This window comes from Panulirus ornatus, chromosome 30, assembly GCF_036320965.1.
Source record: "Panulirus ornatus isolate Po-2019 chromosome 30, ASM3632096v1, whole genome shotgun sequence".
Taxonomy (NCBI): domain Eukaryota; kingdom Metazoa; phylum Arthropoda; class Malacostraca; order Decapoda; family Palinuridae; genus Panulirus; species Panulirus ornatus.
The window spans coordinates 12,766,810-12,792,068 of NC_092253.1; the positions used below are offsets into that span (position 1 = coordinate 12,766,810).

Sequence of the window (25,259 nt, forward strand, 5' to 3'; positions counted from 1 at the left end):
CCCATTCGTTCACACTCAGTCTGTAGCTGCCATGCAATAATGCAACGAAACCACAGCTTCCTTTCCACATCCAGGCCCCACGGAACTTACCATGGTTTACCCCAGACGCTTCACATGCCCTGGTTCAATCCATTGAAAGCACGTCAACCCCGGTATACCACATCGTTCCAATTCACTCTATTCCTCGCACGCCTTTCAGACTTTTTAATTTGCCCACATCCCACACTTCTCATGCCACGAGCATCTTTTGTGTAAGTCATCACTGTTTCCCTAAATACATCCCATTCCTCTCCCACTCCCCTTACGTCCTTTGCTCTCACCCTTTCCCATTCTGCACTCAGTCTCTCCTGGTACCTGCTGGGTAGCAATGAAAGTCTTACTCGCATAGCTATATAGGTTGATTTGACTTTCATAAAGTCCTCAAACAAATGGTATCTTAAAAGAATAAGAATATGGCGAATCTGTTGGTTGCTTCGGGTTTTGGCTTACCGACAGTCGTCCTTCATTGTTTACCACCAGTCGCAAAATTGTGGAAAGCTTTTCCAAGTGTTTAAGATCATTGCAAAGCTGTAAACATTCTTGCTTCATATAATATTGCCCTTAAAACGAAGACATAAATTCTGCCGACTTTTTGTGAAATTTGCAGGGAATCTAAGTGAGAAGACATTAACTTGAATAGCACATCAACTAAGATGTTTCTGGAAAACATCTGAAGCGTTACATGACAAATAATTTGATAATCTTCTAATAATTCGCCGTGAGACCTTATTCATATAAGAAAATCAGTAGAAAAATTGTAATAGAACATACACGAAGATACTGTTCATTCCTTGAGTGCTTTTGCCATATCATGATTACAGACGGGTCACCCAGAACGTCCCGGAGGGTCTGGTAAGGTTGTGGGATGTGTCTCACGGCCAAAAGAGACATGAGATTGCCGGCGTAGCTCCGTGTTAACACTAGTGTCATCATCATCCACATCCCCAGCACCAGTCTATACCACCACCAGTCCATCGTCAAAAGTATGTCTGGATATCAAATGTTGAGATCAATTTCCTCAAAGATTCTTATATTGGTTATAACACATATTGCATCGAAAAAGATGAAACATCATGTACTTCCTTTAGAAATATAACACATAACTGAGTACTCCTCATGAGAAATCGGCAATAAACTAATCGAAAAAGTGAAATGTTTGTATGAAATAGTTAAACAATTATATAGTAATCATGCAACGGTAATGAATCTACGTGTTTTGTAGCCTAAAAACAGGCTTAAGTTTACACGAAATGAGTTCTCTATGAAGGATCACCGTATGAAAGTTCAGTGGCCTGTAACTGTACCATGTGTTCATATATACATGCACAGTATGTATGCGTATTTACCTAATCAACATATATATATATATATATATATATATATATATATATATATATATATATATATATATATATATATATATATATATATATATATATATATATATATATATATATATATATATATATATATATATATATATATATATATACGTATATATAACATATATATATATATATATATATATATATATATATATATATATATATATATATATATATATATATATATATATATATATATATATATATTATATATATATATATATATATATATATATATTTTTTTTTTTTTTTATACTTTGTCGCTGTCTCCCGCGTTTGCGAGGTAGCGCAAGGAAACAGACGAAAGAAATGGCCCAACCCCCCCCATACACATGTATATACATACGTCCACACACACAAATATACATACCTACACAGCTTTCCATGGTTTACCCCAGACGCTTCACATGCCTTGATTCAATCCACTGACAGCACGTCAACCCCGGTATACCACATCGCTCCAATTCACTCTATTCCTTGCCCTCCTTTCACCCTCCTGCATGTTCAGGCCCCGATCACACAAAATCTTTTTCACTCCATCTTTCCACCTCCAATTTGGTCTCCCTCTTCTCCTTGCTCCCTCCACCTCCGACACATATATCCTCTTGGTCAATCTTTCCTCACTCATCCTCTCCATGTGCCCAAACCACTTCAAAACACCCTCTTCTGCTCTCTCAACCACGCTCTTTTTATTTCCACACATCTCTCTTACCCTTACGTTACTCACTCGATCAAACCACCTCACACCACACATTGTCCTCAAACATCTCATTTCCAGCACATCCATCCTCCTGCGCACAACTCTATCCATAGCCCACGCCTCGCAACCATACAACATTGTTGGAACCACTATTCCTTCAAACATACCCATTTTTGCTTTCCGAGATAATGTTCTCGACTTCCACACATTCTTCAAGGCCCCCAGAATTTTCGCCCCCTCCCCCACCCTATGATCCACTTCCGCTTCTTCCATCCGCTGCCAGATCCACTCCCAGATATCTAAAACACTTCACTTCCTCCAGTTTTTCTCCATTCAAACTCACCTCCCAATTGACTTGACCCTCAACCCTACTGTACCTAATAACCTTGCTCTTATTCACATTTGCTCTTAAATTTCTTCTTCCACACACTTTACCAAACTCAGTCACCAGCTTCTGCAGTTTCTCGCATGAATCAGCCACCAGCGCTGTATCATCAGCGAACAACAACTGACTCACTTCCCAAGCTCTCTCATCCCCAACAGACTTCATACTTGCCCCTCTTTCCAAAACTCTTGCATTTACCTCCCTAACAACCCCATCCATAAACAAATTAAACAACCATGGAGACGTCACACACCCCTGCCGCAAACCTACATTCACTGAGAACCAATCACTTTCCTCTCTTCCTACACGTACACATGCCTTACATCCTCGATAAAAACTTTTCACTGCTTCTAACAACTTTCCTCCCACACCATATATTCTTAATACCTTCCACAGAGCATCTCTATCAACTCTATCATATGCCTTCTCCAGATCCATAAATGCTACATACAAATCCATTTGCTTTTCTAAGTATTTCTCACATACATATATATATATATATATATATATATATATATATATATATATATATATATATATATATATATATATATATATATATATATATATATATATATATATATATATATATATATATATATATATATATATATATATATATATGGAACTTCTTAGACTAGACTCAACAATTCTCTTGGCTCAATCATTAAATTTGAAGACTTCAAAATGGTTGTTGCAGTCAAAGATAAGACTAAAATCTCTAACATGACAGGAAATAGCACTTTTAATTCTCAGCTCTTGCCTATGCTCATAAACCTCTAATGTGAAATCTCTTCCCATTTCACTATCACTAATACATACATTGAACATTCTTCATATATATCATACATATCACCAGTGTCTTTTATATCTTAAAGCTTCTTTTTTACTGATGCATCCTCTGTAAAATTTTAGTCTATCAAATAAGCTGTTTTTGCTCAACAGAACAGTTTGCGAAAGGGCTATGAAAGTGGTAAAACTATCAGAGGACACAAGAAGGGAGGAGCGAACCATCCCATATGGTCAAGGCCTTGACCTTCAGGTTACAGATGATGAGTTAAACTTATTCCTTAGGTTACATATGGGCATATGTGAAGGTTACATTTAGTCAGATGCAAGGGTTACCTGACCTTGTATAAGTATTGTTATCCCTCTGCTTTTGTTAGTACCAGTTGAGAAGGGTCTGTTGTATGGTTGTATGGGTGCGAGGCTTGGGCTATGGATAGAGTTGTGCGCAGGAGGGCGGATGTGCTGGAAATGAGATGTTTGAGGACAATATGTGGTGTGAGGTGGTTTGATCGAGTAAGTAATGTAAGGGTAAGAGAGATGTGAAGAAATAAAAAGAGTGTGGTTGAGAGAGCAGAAGAGGGTGTTTTGAAATGGTTTGGTCACATGGAGAGAATGAGTGAGGAAAGATTGACCAAGAGGATATATGTATCAGAGGTGGAGGGAACGAGAAGTGGGAGACCAAATTGGAGGTGGAAAGATGGAGTGAAAAAGATTTTGAGTGATCGGGGCCTGAACATGCAGGAGGGTGAAAGGCGTGCAAGGAATAGAGTGAATTGGAACAATGTGGTATACCGGGGTCGATGTGCTGTCAATGGATTGAACCAGGGCATGTGAAGCGTCTGGAGTAAACCATGGAAAGTTCTGTGGGGCCTGGATGTGGAAAGGGAGCTGTGGTTTCGGTGCGTTATTACATGACAGCTAGAGACTGAGTGTGAACGAAAGGGGCCTTTGGTGTCTTTTCCTAGTGCTACCTCGCACACATGAGGGGGGAGGGGGTTGTTATTCCAGCGACAAAGCAAAATAATAATAATAATAATAATATATATATATATATATATATATATATATATATATATATATATATATATATATATATATATATATATATATATATATATATATATATATATATATACATATATATATGTGTGTGTGTGTGTGTGTGTGTGTGTGTGTGTGTGTGTATGACATATTTAAACATATGTATATATTCTTACCTACTCGCCTCAATCATTCATGACGCCATCTCTCCGTACAGTAAATAGCATCACCATACCCTGCTTAAGGAAAATAGCGACAGTAAGAAGAGGAAGAAAGACCTCAACCGATTACTCGCAGTCTCTGGCTGTCATATATCATGCACCGAAACCACAGCTCCTTATCCTCAGACATTTCCATGAATTTCTTCGATAGTTTCACATTCCGTGGCTCATTCCATTGTCAGCACATTGAACCTAGTGTACAACATTGTTCTAATTTTCTCTATTCTGTGCATGCCTTTCTCCCTCCTACATTTTTATTCCTTTATCGCTGAAAGTGTTTTTCAGTTTATCTTTCCATCTCCATTTTGTTTTCCCGGTTCTCCTTCTTCCCTCCACCTCTGACACGTATGTTTTCTTTGTCAACCTTTTTCACTTATTGTGCCATACTTCCAAACCCTATTCTGCTCTCTCAACCACACCCTATTTTTACGAAATGTATGTCTTACCCTTTCATACCTTATTCGATTAAATCACCTAACATCAAAAAATATTGTTGTAAATACTATTCCCTCAAACATTCCCATTATTGCTCTCCTAGATAACGTTCTTTTCTTTCCACAAAGTCTTTATCGCTTTCAGAACTTGAGCTCCCTTTCCAATCCTATGACTCACTTCAGCTTACATTGTTCCATTCATTACTAATTACACTCCCATACATCTTAAAGACTTCACTTCTTTCTCTTTTCTCCATTCAACTTACATCCCAACTAACATTTCCCTCAACCCTTTTCAGCCTAATATCCTCGCTGATATTTACTGTTTTGCTCTCAACTTTCTCCTTACACCTAAGTTTCCAAACTCTGTCACCAATTTCCGTAGTTTCTCAATCGAATCAGCTACCATTGCGGTATCATCGGCGAACAACAACTGATTCACTTCCAAGACCCTCTCATTCGCAACGGACTTCATACTCGCCCCTCTATCCAAACCCATCGCATTTTTTCTCTCTAACAACCCCATCCATTAACAAATTAAACAACAATTGTGACATAACACACCCCTGCCGCTGACTAAATTATACTAGAAACTTCTTAATGCTTCTGGGTGCTTATCTCCCACACAATATATTTCTAAGGTCTTCCACGGTGCACCTCTATCAACCCTATCATATGCCTTCTCCAGATCCATAACTGCCACATACAAATCCACCTGTTTTTCTAGATATTTCTCACATACATTTACCACTTTTAAAACCACAATTTTCGTCTCAAATTCTATTGTCTCATGCCTTTATTTCTCCCTCAATACCCTCCAGTACAATTTTCCATGGATACTCAACAAGCTTAGGCCTCTGTAGTTTCAACAATTACCTTTATTCCATTTGACCTTGTACAGTGGCACTATGCATGCATTCCGCCAATCCTCAGGCATTTTACCATAATCAACACATACACAGAATATCCTTACCAATCAATCAACAACACGGTCATCCCTTCTCATAATGAATTCAACTGCACTGCCATCCAAACCTCCCTCCGAGCTGGATTTCATCTTCCGCAAAGCCTTCACTACCTCTTCTTTCTTAACCAAACCATTGTCTCTGACTCTCACTTCGCCCACCACCCGACCAAAACACCCTACATCTGCCACTGTATCATCAAACCCATTCAACAAATCTTCAAAACGCTAAATCCATCTCCCTCTCACTCCATCACTACCTGTTATCACATCCACTCTTGCCCCCTTCACCAATGGCCCCATTTTCCTCTTGCCTTACACACGTTATTTACCTCCTTCCAGGACATCTTTCTATTCTCCGTAAAGTTTAATGACACTCTCTCTCCCCAACTCCAATTTGCCCTCTTTCTCAACCCTTGCACCTTCCTCTTGACCTCCTGGCGATTACTTTTGTACACCTCCCAGTCACTTGCATTCTTTCCTTCTAAGTATCGTCTGAGCGCCTCTCTTTTCTCTTTCACTTACAGCCTTACCTCTTCATTCCACCACTTCCTACCCTTTTTAATCTGCCTACCTCCACGTTTCTTATGTCACATGCATGTTTTGCATATGCCATCACTGCTTCCTTAAATACATCCTAATTCTCTCCCACTTTCCTCACGTCATTTGCTCTCATCTTTTACCAAGACACACTTAATCTCCTTTCCAAGCTCACTTATTCTCACCTCTCGCTTCTCCCTAACATTTTCTCTTTTTTTGAAAACCTCTTTAAATCTTCACCTTCGCCTGAACAAGATAGTGATCAGACATCCCACCAGCTGCCCTGCTCAACACATTAATATCCAAAAGTCTCTCGTTTACACGCCTATCACTTAACGGGTAATTTAATATTGCCCTTTGAGCATCTCTCCTTCTCACATACGTATACTTATGTATATCTCTCTTTTTAAACCAGGTAGTCCCAGTCACTAGTCGTTTTTTATTACACTAGTCCATAAGCTCTTCATCATTTCTATTCACAACAATGACTACCCCATGCCCACATATTATACCCTCGACTGTCACATTACTCACTTGTGCATCTAAATCACACATGACTAATACCCGGTCACGTGCACCAAAGCTGTTGACACACTCTCTCAACTACTCCTAAAACACTTGCCCCTCATGATCTCTCTTTTCATGACCAGATGCATAAGCACCAATAATCACCCATCTCTTTCCATTCACTTTCAGTTTTACCTATATCAATCTAGAATTTACTCTCTTACACTCTATCACAAACCTACAACTCCTGCTTCAGGAATAGTTCAATTCCTTCCTTACCTCTTACCCTCTCACCTACCCCTGACTTTGCTTCCAAGACTTACCCAAACCGCCCTTCCCCTTCACCCATGAGCTTCGTTTCTTTCCTCAAACATACTACCTATCTCTTCTTTCTTCTCATCTTTGTTATATCCACACATATTCAGACATCCTAATCTGATCCTCTGAGGACGATGAGCCATTTTCCGCGTCACAAAGGTAGCGCTAGGAAACAGACGAAGAAAGACCCATCCACTCATATGCACATATTCATATTTATACATACACGTTCAAACACGCACATGCACATACATATACCTATACATATCAACATATACACATATACACACATATACATACAAATATACACATATACATACATATACATACACATACACAGCCATATACATTTATACCCACGTACGTATTCATAATTGATTGCCTTCATTTATTACTGTGCCACCCCACTCCCAAGGAAACAGCATCGCTACCCTATGCGTCAGCGAGGTAGTGCCAGGAAAACAGAAAAGGCTACATTCGTTCACACTCAGTCTCTAGCTGTCATTTGTAATCCACCGAAACCACAACTCCCTATCCACATCCAAGCCACACAGACCTTTTCATGGTTTACTCTAGACGTCTCATATGTCCTGGTTTAGTCGACCCCGGTATACCGCATCGTTCCAATTCACTATTTCCTTGCTCGCCTCTGGCGCCGATCGCTCAAAATCTTTTTCACTCCATCCTTCCACCAAGTGAGGAAATCAATTCTTTGATAATGTAAGATTTCGGCAGGATTATATCAGATTTACCTTGTTGGAGCAGAATGCGAGTAAAGTCAAATATATTCATAAACCACCATCTTATTTTCTGTGCATAAAGTTGGACGTAATAAGAGATTAGGAACAATATCATAGGCACCACCAAAAGCGCCGTCAGGATGGCCACCCACACCAGGGGCGTCAGGGGCAGCAGAAAGCCCCACGGGTCCACCTCTGGCCGTCCTCGAGCTCCCAGAATCCTTACGTCATCTGTCCACACTGGCCAGCAGAAGTCTACCACTTCACCTCGAGCCGGAGACATAATGAAGGGACCCGTAGCGAAGTCTGCCACCTGCGTATATGGAAAATAGATAGATTTTATGAATCTTTTATAATGCATAACAAAGATGTTAAGGATATTATTGTTACGATCATTTTCATAATTATGATCCTTTTATCTTACATTAGTGTTACAGACAATGTCCATTATGCTTCTTGATTATATTGCATCTCGTATTTGTCTTTCTTCAAACAATTTTACCAAAAATTTTGGAAATAATGATTTTGTCGTAATCATATCAGATACTGGCTGCTAACTACAGAGCTGGGAAAACTCAGTTTTTCTCTGTGAAGTTAATAAAGATTGTTCTTAATCTTAAGAAATCGTTACTTCATAATCTAGAAAAATGAAATTAAAAAACTTACATTCCTTTATCTATTTGGAATAATCTTCTATTTATAGTTTACTTTGAGTTGCATTAAAGGTTTTAGATATAAGCATAACGCTGCCACAGGATTTGTACTTATTCAGTCGTTGAAGTCTCAATTGTGTTTGGTAGTACTTACATAAACCGACTCAGGAATCATCTATTCTTATCATTAGACAAAATTCTCACGGACATATACATACCTATACATCTCGACGTATATATATATATATATATATATATATATATATATATATATATATATATATATATATATATATATATATATATATATATATATATATATATATATATATATATATATATATATATATATATATATATATATATATATATATATATATATATATATATATATATATATATATATATATATATATATATATATATATATATATATATATATATATATATATATATATATATGTATATATATATATATATATATATATATATATATATATATATATATATATATATATATATATATATATATATATATATATATATACATATATATATATATATATATATATATATATATATATATTTTTTTTTTTTTTTTTTAACTATTCGCCATTTCCCGCGTTAGCGAGGTAGCGTTAAGAACAGAGGACTGGGCCTTTTTTGGAATATCCTCACCTGGCCCCCTCTGTTCCTTCTTTTGGAAAATTAAAAAAAAAGAGAGGGGAGGATTTCCAGCCCCCCGCTCCCTCCCCTTTTAGTCGCCTTCTACGACACGCAGGGAATAAGTGGGAAGTATTCTTAATCCCCTATCCCCAGGGATAATATATATATATATATATATATATATATATATATATATATATATATATATATATATATATATATATATATATATATATATATATATATATATATATACATATATATATATATATTATATATATATGTGTATGTATATATATATATATATATATATATATATATATATATATATATATATATATATATATATATATATATATATATATATATATATATATATATATATATATATATATATATATATATATTATCCCTGGGGATAGGGGAGAAAGAATACTTCCCACGTATTCCCTGCGTGTCGTAGAAGGTAACTAAAAGGGAAGGGAGCGGGGGGCTGGAAATCCTCACCTCTCGTTTTTTTTTAATTGTCCAAAAGAAGGAACAGAGAAGGGGGCCATGTGAGGATGTTCCCTCAAAGGCCCCGTCCTCTGTTCTTAACGCTACCTTGCTATCGCGGGAAATGGCGAATAGTATAAAGAAAAAAAATATATATATATATATATATATATATATATATATATATATATATACATATATACAGCGCTGGTGGCTGATTCATGTGAGAAACTGCAGAAGCTGGTGACTGAGTTTGGTAAAGTGTGTGGAAGAAGAAAGTTAAGAGTAAATGTGAATAAGAGCAAGGTTATTAGGTACAGTAGGGTTGAGGGTCAAGTCAATTGGGAGGTGAGTTTGAATGGAGAAAAACTGGAGGAAGTGAAGTGTTTTAGATATCTGGGAGTGGATCTGTCAGCGGATGGAACCATGGAAGCGGAAGTGGATCATAGGGTGGGGGAGGGGGCGAAAATTTTGGGAGCCTTGAAAAATGTGTGGAAGTCGAGAACATTATCTCGGAAAGCAAAAATGGGTATGTTTGAAGGAATAGTGGTTCCAACAATGTTGTATGGTTGCGAGGCGTGGGCTATGGATAGAGTTGTGCGCAGGAGGATGGATGTGCTGGAAATGAGATGTTTGAGGACATGTGGTGTGAGGTGGTTTGATCGAGTAAGTAACGTAAGGGTAAGAGAGATGTGTGGAAATAAAAAGAGCGTGGTTGAGAGAGCAGAAGAGGGTGTTTTGAAATGGTTTGGGCACATGGAGAGAATGAGTGAGGAAAGATTGACCAAGAGGATATATGTGTCGGAGGTGGAGGGAACGAGGAGAAGAGGGAGACCAAATTGGAGGTGGAAAGATGGAGTGGAAAAGATTTTGTGTGATCGGGGCCTGAACATGCAGGAGGGTGAAAGGAGGGCAAGGAATAGAGTGAATTGGAGCGATGTGGTATACAGGGGTTGACGTGCTGTCAGTGGATTGAATCAAGGCATGTGAAGCGTCTGGGGTAAACCATGGAAAGCTGTGTAGGTATGTATATTTGCGTGTGTGGACGTGTGTATGTACGTGTGTATGGGGGTTGGGCCATTTCTTTCGTCTGTTTCCTCGCGCTACCTCGCAAACGCGGGAGACAGCGACAAAGTATAAAAAAAAAAAAAAAAAAAAAAAACATATATATATATCATCTCTTTGGATAGGGGAGAAAGTATACTACCAACGTATTCCCTGCGTGTCGTAAAAGGTGACAAAAAGGGGAGGGTGCGAGATAATGTAAATCCTCTGTTAATTATTTGCAACATACGCTACTAGATTTGGTCGTCTTTCCTGGTGACCCATTGACGCTTACCTTCTTCATTACCAGACCAATCATTCCCGACCAAGAGCCGTCCTCTTGCTTGGAGCCGAAGCTTTTGTCAAATGACCGTATGTATTTCTGTCTACAAAGGAATAAAAAGAGAAAAACATAAATGATAATTATTTTCATATTAAACGTAATCTTATACGAACCTAACTCTAGACTTTCTGAAATCAGCAGACTCCTTCCTGATATATCTAAACAGTGTATCACTATTAGATATGTTTCTTTTTCATATTCTGAAAGCCATCATAATTAACACGTTTACATATATTAAGTCATATGTAACTTATAAGAACCTTTGAACTTAAAGGTAATCCTCGCTAACAAAACACAAAAAGCTCCCTTTTTTATAACATGGCAACAAGACAACTTTTACACGGTTCTGATAGTTTTAATGCTCCACTGTATTCAGTAAGATAACAAACTCACATGTACTCACAGACACATACACACACACAAATATATATATATATATATATATATATATATATATATATATATATATATATATATATATATATATATATATATATATATATATATATATATCTATTTATTTTCTTTTTTATTCATTCAATTTGCTTTGTCGCTGTCTCCCGCGTTAGCGAGGTAGCGCAAAGAAACAGACGAAAGAATGGCCCAACCCACCCACATACACATGTATATACATACACGTCCACACACGCAATTATACACACCTGTACATCTCAATGTACACATATATATACAGCCAGACACGTATACATATATATAATTACATGTACATAATTCATACTGTCTGCCTTTATTTACTCCCATCGCCACCTCGCCACACATGGAATAACAACCCCCACCCCCTCATGTGTGAGAGGTACCGCTAGGAAAAGACAACAAAGTCCACATTCGTTCACACTCAGTCTCTACCTGTCATGTAATAATGCACCGAGACCACAGCTCCCTTTCCACATCCAGGCCCCACACAACTTTACATGGTTTACCCCAGACGCTTCACATTCCCTGGTTCAATCCATTGACAAAACGTCGACCCCGGTATACCACATCGATCCAATTCACTTTATTCCTTGCACGCCTTTCACCCTCCTGCATGTTAAGGCCCCGATCACTCAAAATCTTTTTCACTCCATCTTTCCACCTCCAATTTGGTCTCCCACTTCTCTTCGTTCCCACCACCTTTGACACATATATCCCCTTGGTCAATCTTTCCTCACACATTCTCTCCATGTGACCAAACCATTTCAAAACACCCTCTTCTGCCCTCTCAACCACACTCTTTTTATTTCCACACATCTCTCTCAACCTTACATTACTTACTCGATCAAACCACCTCACACCACATATTGTCCTATAACATCTCATTTCCAGCACATCCAACCTCCTGCGCACAACTCTATCCATAGCCCACGCCTCGCAACCATACAACATTGTTCGAACCATTATTCCTTCAAACATACCCATTTTTGCTTTCCGAGATAATGTTCTCGACTTCCAAACATTCTTCGAGGCTCCCAGAATTTTCGCCCCCTCCTCCACCTTATGATTCACTTCCGCTTCCATGGTTCCATCCGATGCCAGATCCACTCACAGATATCTATAACACTTTACTTCCTCCTGTTTTTCTCCATTCAAACTTACCTCCCAATTGACTTGACCCTCAGCCCTACTGTACCTAATAACCTTGCTCTTATTCACATTTACTCTTAACTTTCTTCTTTCACACACTTTACCAAACTCAGTCACCAGCTTCTGCAGTTTCTCACATGAATCAGCCACCAGCGCTGTATCATCAGCGAACAACAACTGACTCACTTCCCAAGTTCTCTCATCCACAACAGACTGCTTACTTGCCCCTCTTTCCAAAACTCTTGCATTCACCTCCCTAACAACCCCATTAATAAACAAATCAAACAGCCATGGAGACATCACACACCCCTGCCGCAAACCTACATTCACTGAGAACCAATCACTTTCCTCTCTTCCTACACGTACACACGCCTTACATCCTCGATAAAAACTTTTCACTGCTTCTAACAACTTGCCTCCACACCATATATTCTTAATACCTTCCACAGAGCTATCCATCATATGCCTCTATCATATTCCTTCTCCAGATCCATAAATGCTACACACAAATCCATTTGCCTTTCTACGTATTTCTCACATACATTCTTCAAAGCAAACACCTGATCCACACATCCTCTACCACTTCTGAAACCACACTGCTCTTCCCCAATCTGATGCTCTGTACATGCCATCATCCCCTCAATCTATACCCTCCCATATAATTTACCAGGAATACTCAAAAAACTTATACCTCTGTAATTTGAGCACTCACTCTTATCCCTTTGCGTTTGTACAATGGCACTATGCAAGCATTCCGCCAATCCTCAGGCACCTCACCATGAATCATACATACATTAAATAACCTTACCAACCAGTCAACAATACAGTCACCCCCTTTTTTAATAAATTCTAATGCAATACCATCCAAACCTGCTGCCTTGCTGGTTTTCATCTTCCGCAAAGCTTTTACTACCTCTTCTCTCTTTACCAAATCATTTTACCTAACCCTCTCACTTTGCACACCACCTCGACCAAAACACCCTATATCTGCCACTCTATCGTCAAACACATTCAACAATCCTTCAAAACACTCACTCCATCTCCTTCTCACATCACCACTTCTTGTTATCACCTCCCCATTTGCCCCCTTCACTGAAGTTCCCATTTGCTCCCTTGTCTTATGCTCTTTATTTACCTCCTTCCAAAACATCTTTTTATTCTCTCTAAAATCTAATGATACTCTCTCACCCCAATTTTTATTTGCCCTCTTTTTCACCTCTTGCACCTTTCTCTTGACCTCCTGCCTCTTTCTTTTATACATCTCCGCTCATTTCATTTTTTCCCTGCAAAAATCGTCTAAATGCCTCTTTCTTCTCTTTCACTAATAATCTTACTTCTTCATCCCACCACTCACAACCCTTTCTAGTCAACTCACCTTCCACGCTTCTCATACCACAAGCATCTTTTGCACAAGCCATCACTGCTTCCCTAAAACATCCCATTCCTCCCCCACTCCCCTTACCTCCTTTGTTCTTACCTTTTTCCATTCTCTACTCAGTCTCTCCTGGTACTTCCTCACACAAGTCTCCTTCCCAAGCTCACTTACTCTCCCCACTCGCTTCACCCCAACACTCTCTCTTCTTTTCTGAAAGCCCCTACAAATCTTCACCTTCGCCTCCACAAGATAATGATCAGATATCCCTCCAGTTGCACCTGTCAGCACATTAACATCCAAAAGTCTCTCTTTCGCGGTGTTAGGTGGTTTGATCGAGTAATTAATGTAAGGGTAAGAGAGATGTGTGGAAATAAAAAGAGCGTGGTTGAGAGAGCAGAAGAGGGTGTTTTGAAATGGTCTGGGCACATGGAGAGAATGAGTGAGAAAAGATTGACCAAGAGGATATATGTGTCGGAGGTGTAGGGAACGAGGAGAAGTGGGAGACCAAACTGGTGGTGGAAAGATGGAGTGGAAAAAGATTTTGAGTGATCGGTGCCTGAACATGCAGGAGGGTGAAAGGCGGGCAAGGAATAGAGTGAATTGGATCGATGTGGTATACCGGGGTCGATGTGCTGTCAATGGATTGAATCAGGGCATGTGAAGCTTATGGGGCAAACCATGGAAAGTTCTGTGGGGCGTGGATGTAGAAAGGGAGCTGTGGTTTCGGGCATAATTGTATGACAGCTAGAGACTGAGTGTGAACGAATGTGGCCTTTGTTGTCTTTTCCTAGCGCTACCTCGCACACATGAGGGGGGAGGGGGATGTTATGCCATGTGTGGCGAGGTGGTGATGGTATGAATAAAGGCAGACAGTGTGAATTGTGTGCATATGTATATATGTAATTGTCTGTGTGTGTATATATATGTGTACATTGAGATGTATGGGTATGTATATTTGCGTGTGTGGACGTGTATGTATATACATGTGTATGGGGGTGGGTTGGGCCGTTTCCTTCGTCTGTTTCCTTGCGCTACCTCGCAAACGCGGAAGACAGCGACAAAGCAATATATATATATATATATATATATATATATATATATATATATATATATATATATATATATATATATATATATATATATATATATATATATATATATATATATATATATATATATCTTTCAAACTATTCGCCATTTCCCGCATTAGCAAGGTAGCGTTAAGAACAGAGGACCGAGCCTCTGAGGGAATATCCTCACCTGGCCCCCTTCTCTGTTCCTTCTTTTGGAAAATTAAAAAGAAAAACAAGAGGGGAGGATTTCCAGCCCCCCGCTCCCTCCCCTTTTAGTCGCCTTCTACGACACGCAGTGAATACGTGGGAAGTATTCTTCCTCCCCTATCCCCAGGGATATATATATATATATATATATATATATATATATATATATATATATATATATATATATATATATATATATATATATATATATATATATATATATATATATATATGTGTGTGTGTGTGTGTGTGTGTGTGTGTGTGTGTGTGTGCAGACATTACAGACATGTACATGTACATATTCATTCATGTTTTACTTCATCCTCTCTGGTCATTACCCAATCCCAATTCCTTGTAGGCCTCTCACCCTCCTGTATGTTCAGGCCCCGATAGTTCAAAATCTTTTCACTCCATCTTTCCTCCTCCAATTTGGTCTCCCGCTTCTCTTTGTTCCCTCTACCTTTGACACTTATATCCTCTTTGCCAATCTTTCCTCAATAAGTTTCTCCATATGACCAAACCATTTCAAAACTCCCTCTTCTGCTATTTCAATAATACTCCTTCTATTTTCATACATATCTCTTACACTTATATCAGTCACTCTATGAATCCACCTCACACAACATATTGTCCTCAAACATTTCATTTCCAACACATCTACCCTGCACTGTATAACCCTATCTATAGCCCATGCCTTGCAACCATATAACATTTTTGGCACTACTTTTCCTTTAAACATACCCATTTTCGCTGTGATAGAGAGAACGTTCTCTCCTTCCAAACATTCTTCATCGCTTCCAGAAAATTCCATCCGCTGCTACATCCACACCCAAATATCTAAAACACTTCACTTCCTCCATTTTTTTGTATATTCAAACTTACATTTCTATTGACTTGTCCCTTAACCTTACTGAAATTTGCTCTTATTCATATCTACTCTCAACTTTCCTCTGTCACATACTTTTCCAACCTGAGTGAGCAACCTCTGCAATTTCTCAGAAAAAGCAGCCACTAGAGCTATATCATCTGCGGAGAACAACTGACTCACTTCCCAGGCTCTCTCATCCACAACAGACTGCATACTTACCAGTCTGGCCAAAACGCTTGCATTCACCTCCCTAACCACCCCATCTATAAAGAAATTGAATAAGCAAAGGGACATCACACACCCCCTCCTCAGACCGACCTTCACTTGAACCAATCACTCTTCTCTCTTCCGACTCGTGCACATGCCTTACATCCTTGGTAAATGCTTCTAAGAACCTACCTCCCACACTGTATACTCTTACAACTTTTAACAAATCATATCTGTCAAACCTGTCATATGTCTTCTCCAGATCCATAAATGTTACATATAAATCGATTTATTTTTCTAAGATTTTCTCACATACATTCTTCAAAGCATACACCTGATCCACACATCCTCTACCACTTCGGAAACCAGACTGCTCCTCCCCGATCTGATGCTCTGTACTTGCTTTCACCCTCTCAATCAGTACCATCCCATATGATTTCACAGGAGTACTCAACGACCGTATGCTTCTGTAGTTTGAACACTCACTTTTATCCTCTTTGCATTTATACAATGGCACTATGCATATATTCCACGAATACTCAGGCACTTCGCCATGGTCCATATATATAATGAATATCCTTACCAACTAATCAACAACACACTCACTCTTTTTTTGATATATTCCATTACAATACCATTCAGACCCGCCGCCTTGTCGGATTTCATCTTCTTCAAATCTTTCACCACCTCTTCTCTCTTCACCGAATCATTCTCCTAGACCTTCTTAGTTCGCACACCACCCGAGAAAGTCAGACATATATATATATATATATATATATATATATATATATATATATATATATATATATATATATATATATATATATATATATATATATATGGTATTGCAGTGGAATTTATTAAAAAAGGGGGTGACTGTATTGTTGACTGGTTGGTAAGGTTATTTAATGTATGTATGACTCATGGTGAGGTGCCTGAGGATTGGCGGAATGCGTGCATAGTGCCATTGTACAAAGGCAAAGGGGATAAGAGTGAGTGCTCAAATTACAGAGGTATAAGTTTGTTGAGTATTCCTGGTAAATTATATGGGAGAGTATTGATTGAGAGGGTGAAGGCATGTACAGAGCATCAGATTGGGGAAGAGCAGTGTGGTTTCAGAAGTGGTAGAGGATGTGTGGATCAGGTGTTTGCTTTGAAGAATGTATGTGAGAAATACTTAGAAAAGCAAATGGATTTGTATGTAGCATTTATGGATCTGGAGAAGGCATATGATAGAGTTGATAGAGATGCTCTGTGGAAGGTATTAAGAATATATGGTGTGGGAGGCAAGTTGTTAGAAGCAGTGAAAAGTTTTTATCGAGGATGTAAGGCATGTGTACGTGTAGGAAGAGAGGAAAGTGATTGGTTCTCAGTGAATGTAGGTTTGCGGCAGGGGTGTGTGATGTCTCCATGGTTGTTTAATTTGTTTATGGATGGGGTTGTTAGGGAGGTAAATGCAAGAGTCTTGGAAAGAGGGGCAAGTATGAAGTCTGTTGGGGATGAGAGAGCTTGGGAAGTGAGTCAGTTGTTGTTCGCTGATGATACAGCGCTGGTGGCGGATTCATGTGAGAAACTGCAGAAGCTGGTGACGGAGTTTGGTAAAGTGTGTGGAAGAAGAAAGTTAAGAGTAAATGTGAATAAGAGCAAGGTTATTAGGTACAGTAGGGTTGAGGGTCAAGTCAATTGGGAGGTGAGTTTGAATGGAGAAAAACTGGAGGAAGTGAAGTGTTTTAGATATCTGGGAGTGGATCTGTCAGCGGATGGAACCATGGAAGCGGAAGTGGATCATAGGGTGGGGGAGGGGGCGAAAATTCTGGGAGCCTTGAAGAATGTGTGGAAGTCGAGAACATTGTCTCGGAAAGCAAAAATGGGTATGTTTGAAGGAATAGTGGTTCCAACAATGTTGTATGGTTGCGAGGCGTGGGCTATGGATAGAGTTGTGCGCAGGAGGATGGATGTGCTGGAAATGAGATGTTTGAGGACAATGTGTGGTGTGAGGTGGTTTGATCGAGTGAGTAACGTAAGGGTAAGAGAGATGTGTGGAAATAAAAAGAGCGTGGTTGAGAGAGCAGAAGAGGGTGTTTTGAAGTGGTTTGGGCACATGGAGAGGATGAGTGAGGAAAGATTGACCAAGAGGATATATGTGTCGGAGGTGGAGGGAACAAGGAGAAGAGGGAGACCAAATTGGAGGTGGAAAGATGGAGTGAAAAAGAATTTGTGAGATCGGGGCCTGAACATGCAGGAGGGTGAAAGGAGGGCAAGGAATAGAGTGAATTGGAGCGATGTGGTATACCGGGGTTGACGTGCTGTCAGTGGATTGAAGCAGGGCATGTGAAGCGTCTGGGGTAAACCATGGAAAGCTGTGTAGGTATGTATATTTGCGTGTGTGGACGTATGTATATACATGTGTATGGGGGGGGGGTGGGCCATTTCTTTCGACTGTTTCCTTGCGCTACCTCGCAAACGCGGGAGACAGCGACAAAGTATAATAAAGAAATAATAATAATAATATATATATATATATATATATATATATATATATATATATATATATATATATATATATATATATATATATATATATATATATATAGTCATTTCCCAATTAGAGGCGATCATAGCCGAGCGGTTAACTTTCCCACCTACCATCCAGAAGGTCAAGATTTGAATCCTTGTTGTTGGCAGGCATATGTTCTATTAAAAGCGTGCGTTCTTGTAATGGAGCAAAATGGCTTGAAACCACTATCCTTTCTTTCGTTTTAGTCCTATTCACGAGGCAATTTAATACTTACGAGAAATTCATACTTGTCGACATGTAATCCACCAAATTGGCCATGACTCCTGTGAAGGTGATCCACTCTCCTCTCAGAGACTCATCTCGTTCTAGCACCGATACATAGTGATAGGGCATTACTTCTACAGCTACTACTAGCGTCGGCGCTGATACAAACCTGGGTAGATGTTGCTTCATTTTAAACTTCTGTAAAAGTAAATATTCTCAGACTATTCAAAATAGGCATTCAATAGAACAACGGCAGAGGTTATTGAGAAAGATTGTCCCTGTTCTGGAAAAGAAATATATTTCATATGCAGTTTTCTAAAATTTAAAGTATATATAATATACTATATTATTAGTTCAGTAATCATTTTTGATGAATATAAAGGAAAGAAATCAATTTCCATTTTAATGAAATGTTAGTAACAGTATTCTCTGATAGTCACTGATTCTCTTCTAAAATATCAAAGACTTATCAGAAGACCTGACATACTGTCGTTAAATAGAACAAAGGAAACTTTTCTTTCAGAAAGAATCTATAGGGTGGGGGAGGGGGCGAAAATTTTGGGAGCCTTGAAAAATGTGTGGAAGTCGAGAACATTATCTCGGAAAGCAAAAATGGGTATGTTTGAAGGAATAGTGGTTCCAACAATGTTGTATGGTTGCGAGGCGTGGGCTATGGATAGAGATGTGCGCAGGAGGATGGATGTGCTGGAAATGAGATGTTTGAGGAAAATGTGTGGTGTGAGGTGGTTTGATCGAGTAAGTAACGTAAGGGTAAGAGAGATGTGTGGAAATAAAAAGAGCTTGGTTGAGAGAGCAGAAGAGGGTGTTTTGAAATGGTTTGGGCACATGGAGAGAATGAGTGAGGAAAGATTGACCAAGAGGATATATGTGTCGGAGGTGGAGGGAACGAGGAGAAGAGGGAGACCAAATTGGAGGTGGAAAGATGGAGTGAAAAAGATTTTGTGTGATCGGGGCCTGAACATGCAGGAGGGTGAAAGGAGGGCAAGGAATTGAGTGAATTGGAGCGATGTGGTATACAGGGGTTGACGTGCTGTCAGTGGATTGAATCAAGGCATGTGAAGCGTCTGGGGTAAACCATGGAAAGCTGTGTAGGTATGCATATTTGCGTGTGTGGACGTGTGTATGTACATGTGTATGGGGGGGGGGTGGTTGGGCCATTTCTTTCGTCTGTTTCCTTGCGCTACCTCGCAAACGCGGGAGACAGCGACAAAGTATAAAAAAAAAAAAAATATATATATATATATATATATATATATATATATACATACAAAACACAAAACACTTTTCGTGCGTCTGCCTAGCAGGTCATAGGTCACCGAGCCAGTTTTATCTATATCATAAAGGATGGCATTTTGGAGCATGAGGCATGTTTATGGGTGGTTGAGAAAACCATCTCTCATGTCAGAGTGGGATAATGGATGCCTGCATGTAATTTGGGTGGAACACTAGTTGATAGAACAACAGAGCTTTTCAGTAATTGAGGAAATGTTTAAAACTAACTAGATGAAGACCTAAGAGGAGACCTGTAGAAGACAGTAAGGGGCACTGAGGAGATCCGTGAAGGGCTTTAGTAAGACTTGAGGAAGACATAGGGAGGAATTTAGGAAGCTATATGGAAAACCTGGCGAAGACTCGACGAAGACTTAGGGGTTGCCCGGGAAGACCTGCGGAAGAAATGGGCAAAACTTGCCGAGGACAAGGTATGACCTTCGGAAACTTGAGGAAGACCTAGGAAGGACCGTGGGAAAACCTTGGGAAGACCTGGGAAGATCTGGAGAAGGCCTAAAAAACATGTAGATTTTCTGGGAAAGACTTGTGGGCCTATCAAAGACCTGAGTAGGACTTGGGAAAATAGAAGAAGACTTCGGAGAGATTTGGAGAGGACTCGGTGAAGTCTTGAGGAAAACCTGAGCAGACTTGGAGTACACCTTGGGAAGTACCTGGAAAGGCCTGGTAAAACTCGAGAAGGACCTGGAGACAGATTGTGAAAGAACTGCAGCAGACTTTTTGAAGACTTGGGACAATCATGTGAGAAGTTGAAGTGGATCCGGGGAGAATTTGGGAGATCTTTGGAATGGAAAAACCTAGAAAGAACCAGGACTTGTGGGGACTTGAAGAAATCCTTGGTAAAAACAGGAGTTGATATGTAGAAGCTTTTACAGTATATTCTTAAACATAAAACACAAAAGTCAGTCCGCCTATTTGACCGTTATTTATCAACTCCTGGCATATTGGGCCAAATTCAACCAAATTTTGAGAGATGATAGTTTAGAACATGAAGCAAGTTAATGGAGGTTGACAGCTCCCTCCATTCCCGTCTTCCATTTGGGAATGGGGTGACATACGCACGTATTTACTTGAAAAGAAATGCGGACTGAAAATACAGCAATAACTAGTATTTTTAGAAAATGGATGAGACCTACCTCGTGACTGTGTCAAAGCTTAGGGCAGCTGAATATAAATCTACTCGTGATGCTCGAAAACGTTACAGAACTCTGGAATCTATTGGTGCATTAACTGTGTTAGCAGCTAAGTATGTGAATGGTCAAACATATATATGAATGAGACGATCGAAAAGGATATTTGTCATTTCAAAATTCATTTAAGGAAAGAACTGGACTCCATAGACGGGTATCTAAACGTTATCTGAGAGACGAAGCGGTAGAATCGATCCTTGAGGCGCGGCCGACTTTGAAATCTGCCTTTGAAATCTTTTGCGACAATACAAGAGACAGTCGATAATACTGCGGTTAACTACGAGAAGAGTACAATTGACATTTGAAGGTATTGTAGTCAGATGATAAGAAAATCATGGCAGAATGACCAGATGCAGAGAGAATTTTTGTTATGAATCTTGTAATGATGATTTATGGATACATTACGCGAAAATCTAAATTTTTGTGATACTGCTCATAAAATCCAGTTGGCAACAGGTCATTACCCGGAGGAATATTTATGTTTATAGAATAAGAGGGAGAAGTCTTTCCGTCAACAAGTACTGCAATGAAATGGCCAGAGATGAAGCCACACATTAGGGAACAAAGAGAAGCACAAAAGCCAAAGGAAGGAATTTAAGGAAATAAGAACCAGATATACACCCTGTCGAATGCCTTGCAAATTCCAAGGGCTACGACGAACGCTTCACAAGTGTCAGTGAGAGAGGAGGACTAAAAGTGAGTCACGTAGGAGAGAGGATCTCCAGTGGACCTCAAGCTGCGATATCCATAATGGGGATCAAAAAGAAGAAAATTGGGTGTCCCAAGATCTTGAAAACGTGAGAGTTGATGAGGCATCGAAGGCCTCGGAGAGAACGGAAGTAAGAGACGATGGATGGAAAGGGTTAGAATAGTCTCCTTTTTCAGGGATAGACTGCATCAGTGTATACTTGGAGCAGGAAAAGTCTGGGTGTATAGAAAAGGATGAAATAGGCGAGCAAGGATTAAAGAAAGTTTACTCCCTTTGGACATGAGGGTGTAGGCCATCTGGTCCATATGCCTTGCCCGCTTGGAGGTGGGAAGGTACACAGACGACCCCGGGCTAAGGAAATAGATGATGTGACATAGGCTCAGTAGGAGAAGCCGGGGGACAAGATACCGAATCATCTAAAGTTGAATTTGAGGAACAAGAATTCTAAGGGTAAGTTTTTCTAGGTAATGTATGTAGTATATTTTTTAAATTTCCCTTAATGCCAAAAGGAAAAGAAAATATAAATCTTATTTTTGAAAACAAAGCAAAGTTACAGAGCGCGAGTCATAAAGTGTTCTTTTCCCTGTCAAATGTTTAAAGTCAAGTAAGGATTATATGATGGTCAAACAAGGTCTTTTTATGCTTGGTGGATTCCCAGAAAATCATAAGTTTATGGATATCAATTCTATTTAGGTAATATCGATGATTATGGGTTTTACATATTGGTTTATACAGAGGGTCGTTTGGGAGAAAGCACTGAAATATAATGACATTTATACAGAGGTTTCTACAGATACAAACATTTATTATTTTCCTCCTGATGTCCTCAACTCGTTCAACAATTCTCCTATACTGTCCAGGTAGATTATCAACAAGCTGGCCAAATATCAAATCCAGGTAGAACAAATATAAGTAGAAATCTGTGGTAAAATTCTTCTTAGATATACAGTAACACAAAGCTTCGTGACTCGTGTCACATTCCAAACCCTTGAGAATACGACACGAGTCATGAAATCTTGTGTTACTGCTTATCTAACAAGATTACACTGCTGGTTTCTATGTGAGTTTGGTTTTATCTCTGCTATAAACTTTTGACATCTCTTTAGTAATCTGACTGAGCAGTTCAAGAGAATCGTTAAACAAGTTGAAAACATTAGTAAGAAAGGTATAAATGCTGAATTAGCAGGCATATTCAATAAACCGAAAGAGAGAGAGAGAGAGAGAGAGAGAGAGAGAGAGAGAGAGAGAGAGAGAGAGAGAGAGAGAGAGAGAGAGAGAGAGAGATCATTTGATCATACGTTTTCACATTACGACTACGATGAAAATATTAAGCTTAGATACTCACTTGGAGAATTTGTCAGGGAAGAGTGGGAGGTGAGTGGTGAGAGTGAGACCCTGGTGGGGCGTCCAGGAGGCAAGTCGCAAGGCTTGGGCTTCCTCAGGGCTGTATGGCAGACGTATATACATCCTGCAGCTGTAGATATCATCGTCGTTCCCCGCTTTAGTAATATGTACATACATATACACACACATACACATATATATATATATATATATATATATATATATATATATATATATATATATATATATATATATATATATATATATATATATATATATATATATATATATATATATATATATTTTTTTTTTTCTTTTTTTATACTTTGTCGCTGTCTCCCGCGTTTGCGAGGTAGCGCAAGGAAACAGACGAAAGAAATGGCCCAACCCCCCCCCCATACACATGTACATACGTCCACACACGCAAATATACATACCTACACAGCTTTCCATGGTTTACCCCAGACGCTTCACATGCCTTGATTCAATCCACTGACAGCACGTCAACCCCTGTATACCACATCGCTCCAATTCACTCTATTCCTTGCCCTCCTTTCACCCTCCTGCATGTTCAGGCCCCGATCACACAAAATCTTTTTCACTCCATCTTTCCACCTCCAATTTGGTCTCCCTCTTCTCCTCGTTCCCTCCACCTCCGACACATATATCCTCTTGGTCAATCTTTCCTCACTCATTCTCTCCATGTGCCCAAACCATTTCAAAACACCCTCTTCTGCTCTCTCAACCACGCTCTTTTTATTTCCACACATCTCTCTTACCCTTACGTTACTTACTCGATCAAACCACCTCACACCACACATTGTCCTCAAACATCTCATTTCCAGCACATCCATCCTCCTGCGCACATCTCTATCCATAGCCCACGCCTCGCAACCATACAACATTGTATATATATATATATATACATATATATATATATATATATATATATATATATATATATATATATATATATATATATATATATATATATATATATATATATATATATATATATATATATACATATGAAAAATGTAAGAATAATTTAGAAAACATATGTGTGTATATATATATATATATATATATATATATATATATATATATATATATATATATATATATATATATATATATATATATATATATATATACCCATTTTTACTTTGCAAGATAACATTCTCGACTTCCACACATTCTTCAACGCTCCCAAGAACTTTCGCCCTCTCCCCCACCCTATGATTCACTTCTGCTTCCATGGCTCCATCCGCTGCCAAATCCACTCCCAGATATCTAACACTTCAATTCCTCCAGTTTTTCTCCTTTCAAATTTATCTCCCAATTGGCT

General features: G+C 38.9%; 1 protein-coding gene across 1 annotated transcript in view; it reads right to left on the reverse strand.

Annotated features, from left to right (window-relative positions):
* Nucleotides 1-25,259, reverse strand: part of LOC139758278 (probable glutamate receptor) — a 57,391-nt gene that overhangs the window by 10,418 nt on the left and 21,714 nt on the right. The window contains exons 3-7 of the mRNA XM_071679487.1: nucleotides 23,913-24,041; nucleotides 19,371-19,529; nucleotides 11,217-11,307; nucleotides 8,076-8,376; nucleotides 811-1,028 (exon numbers count right to left, since the gene is read on the reverse strand). Coding sequence (XP_071535588.1) covers nucleotides 811-1,028; nucleotides 8,076-8,376; nucleotides 11,217-11,307; nucleotides 19,371-19,529; nucleotides 23,913-24,041 — 898 coding nt within the window. The remainder of the gene's footprint in view (nucleotides 1-810; nucleotides 1,029-8,075; nucleotides 8,377-11,216; nucleotides 11,308-19,370; nucleotides 19,530-23,912; nucleotides 24,042-25,259) is intronic.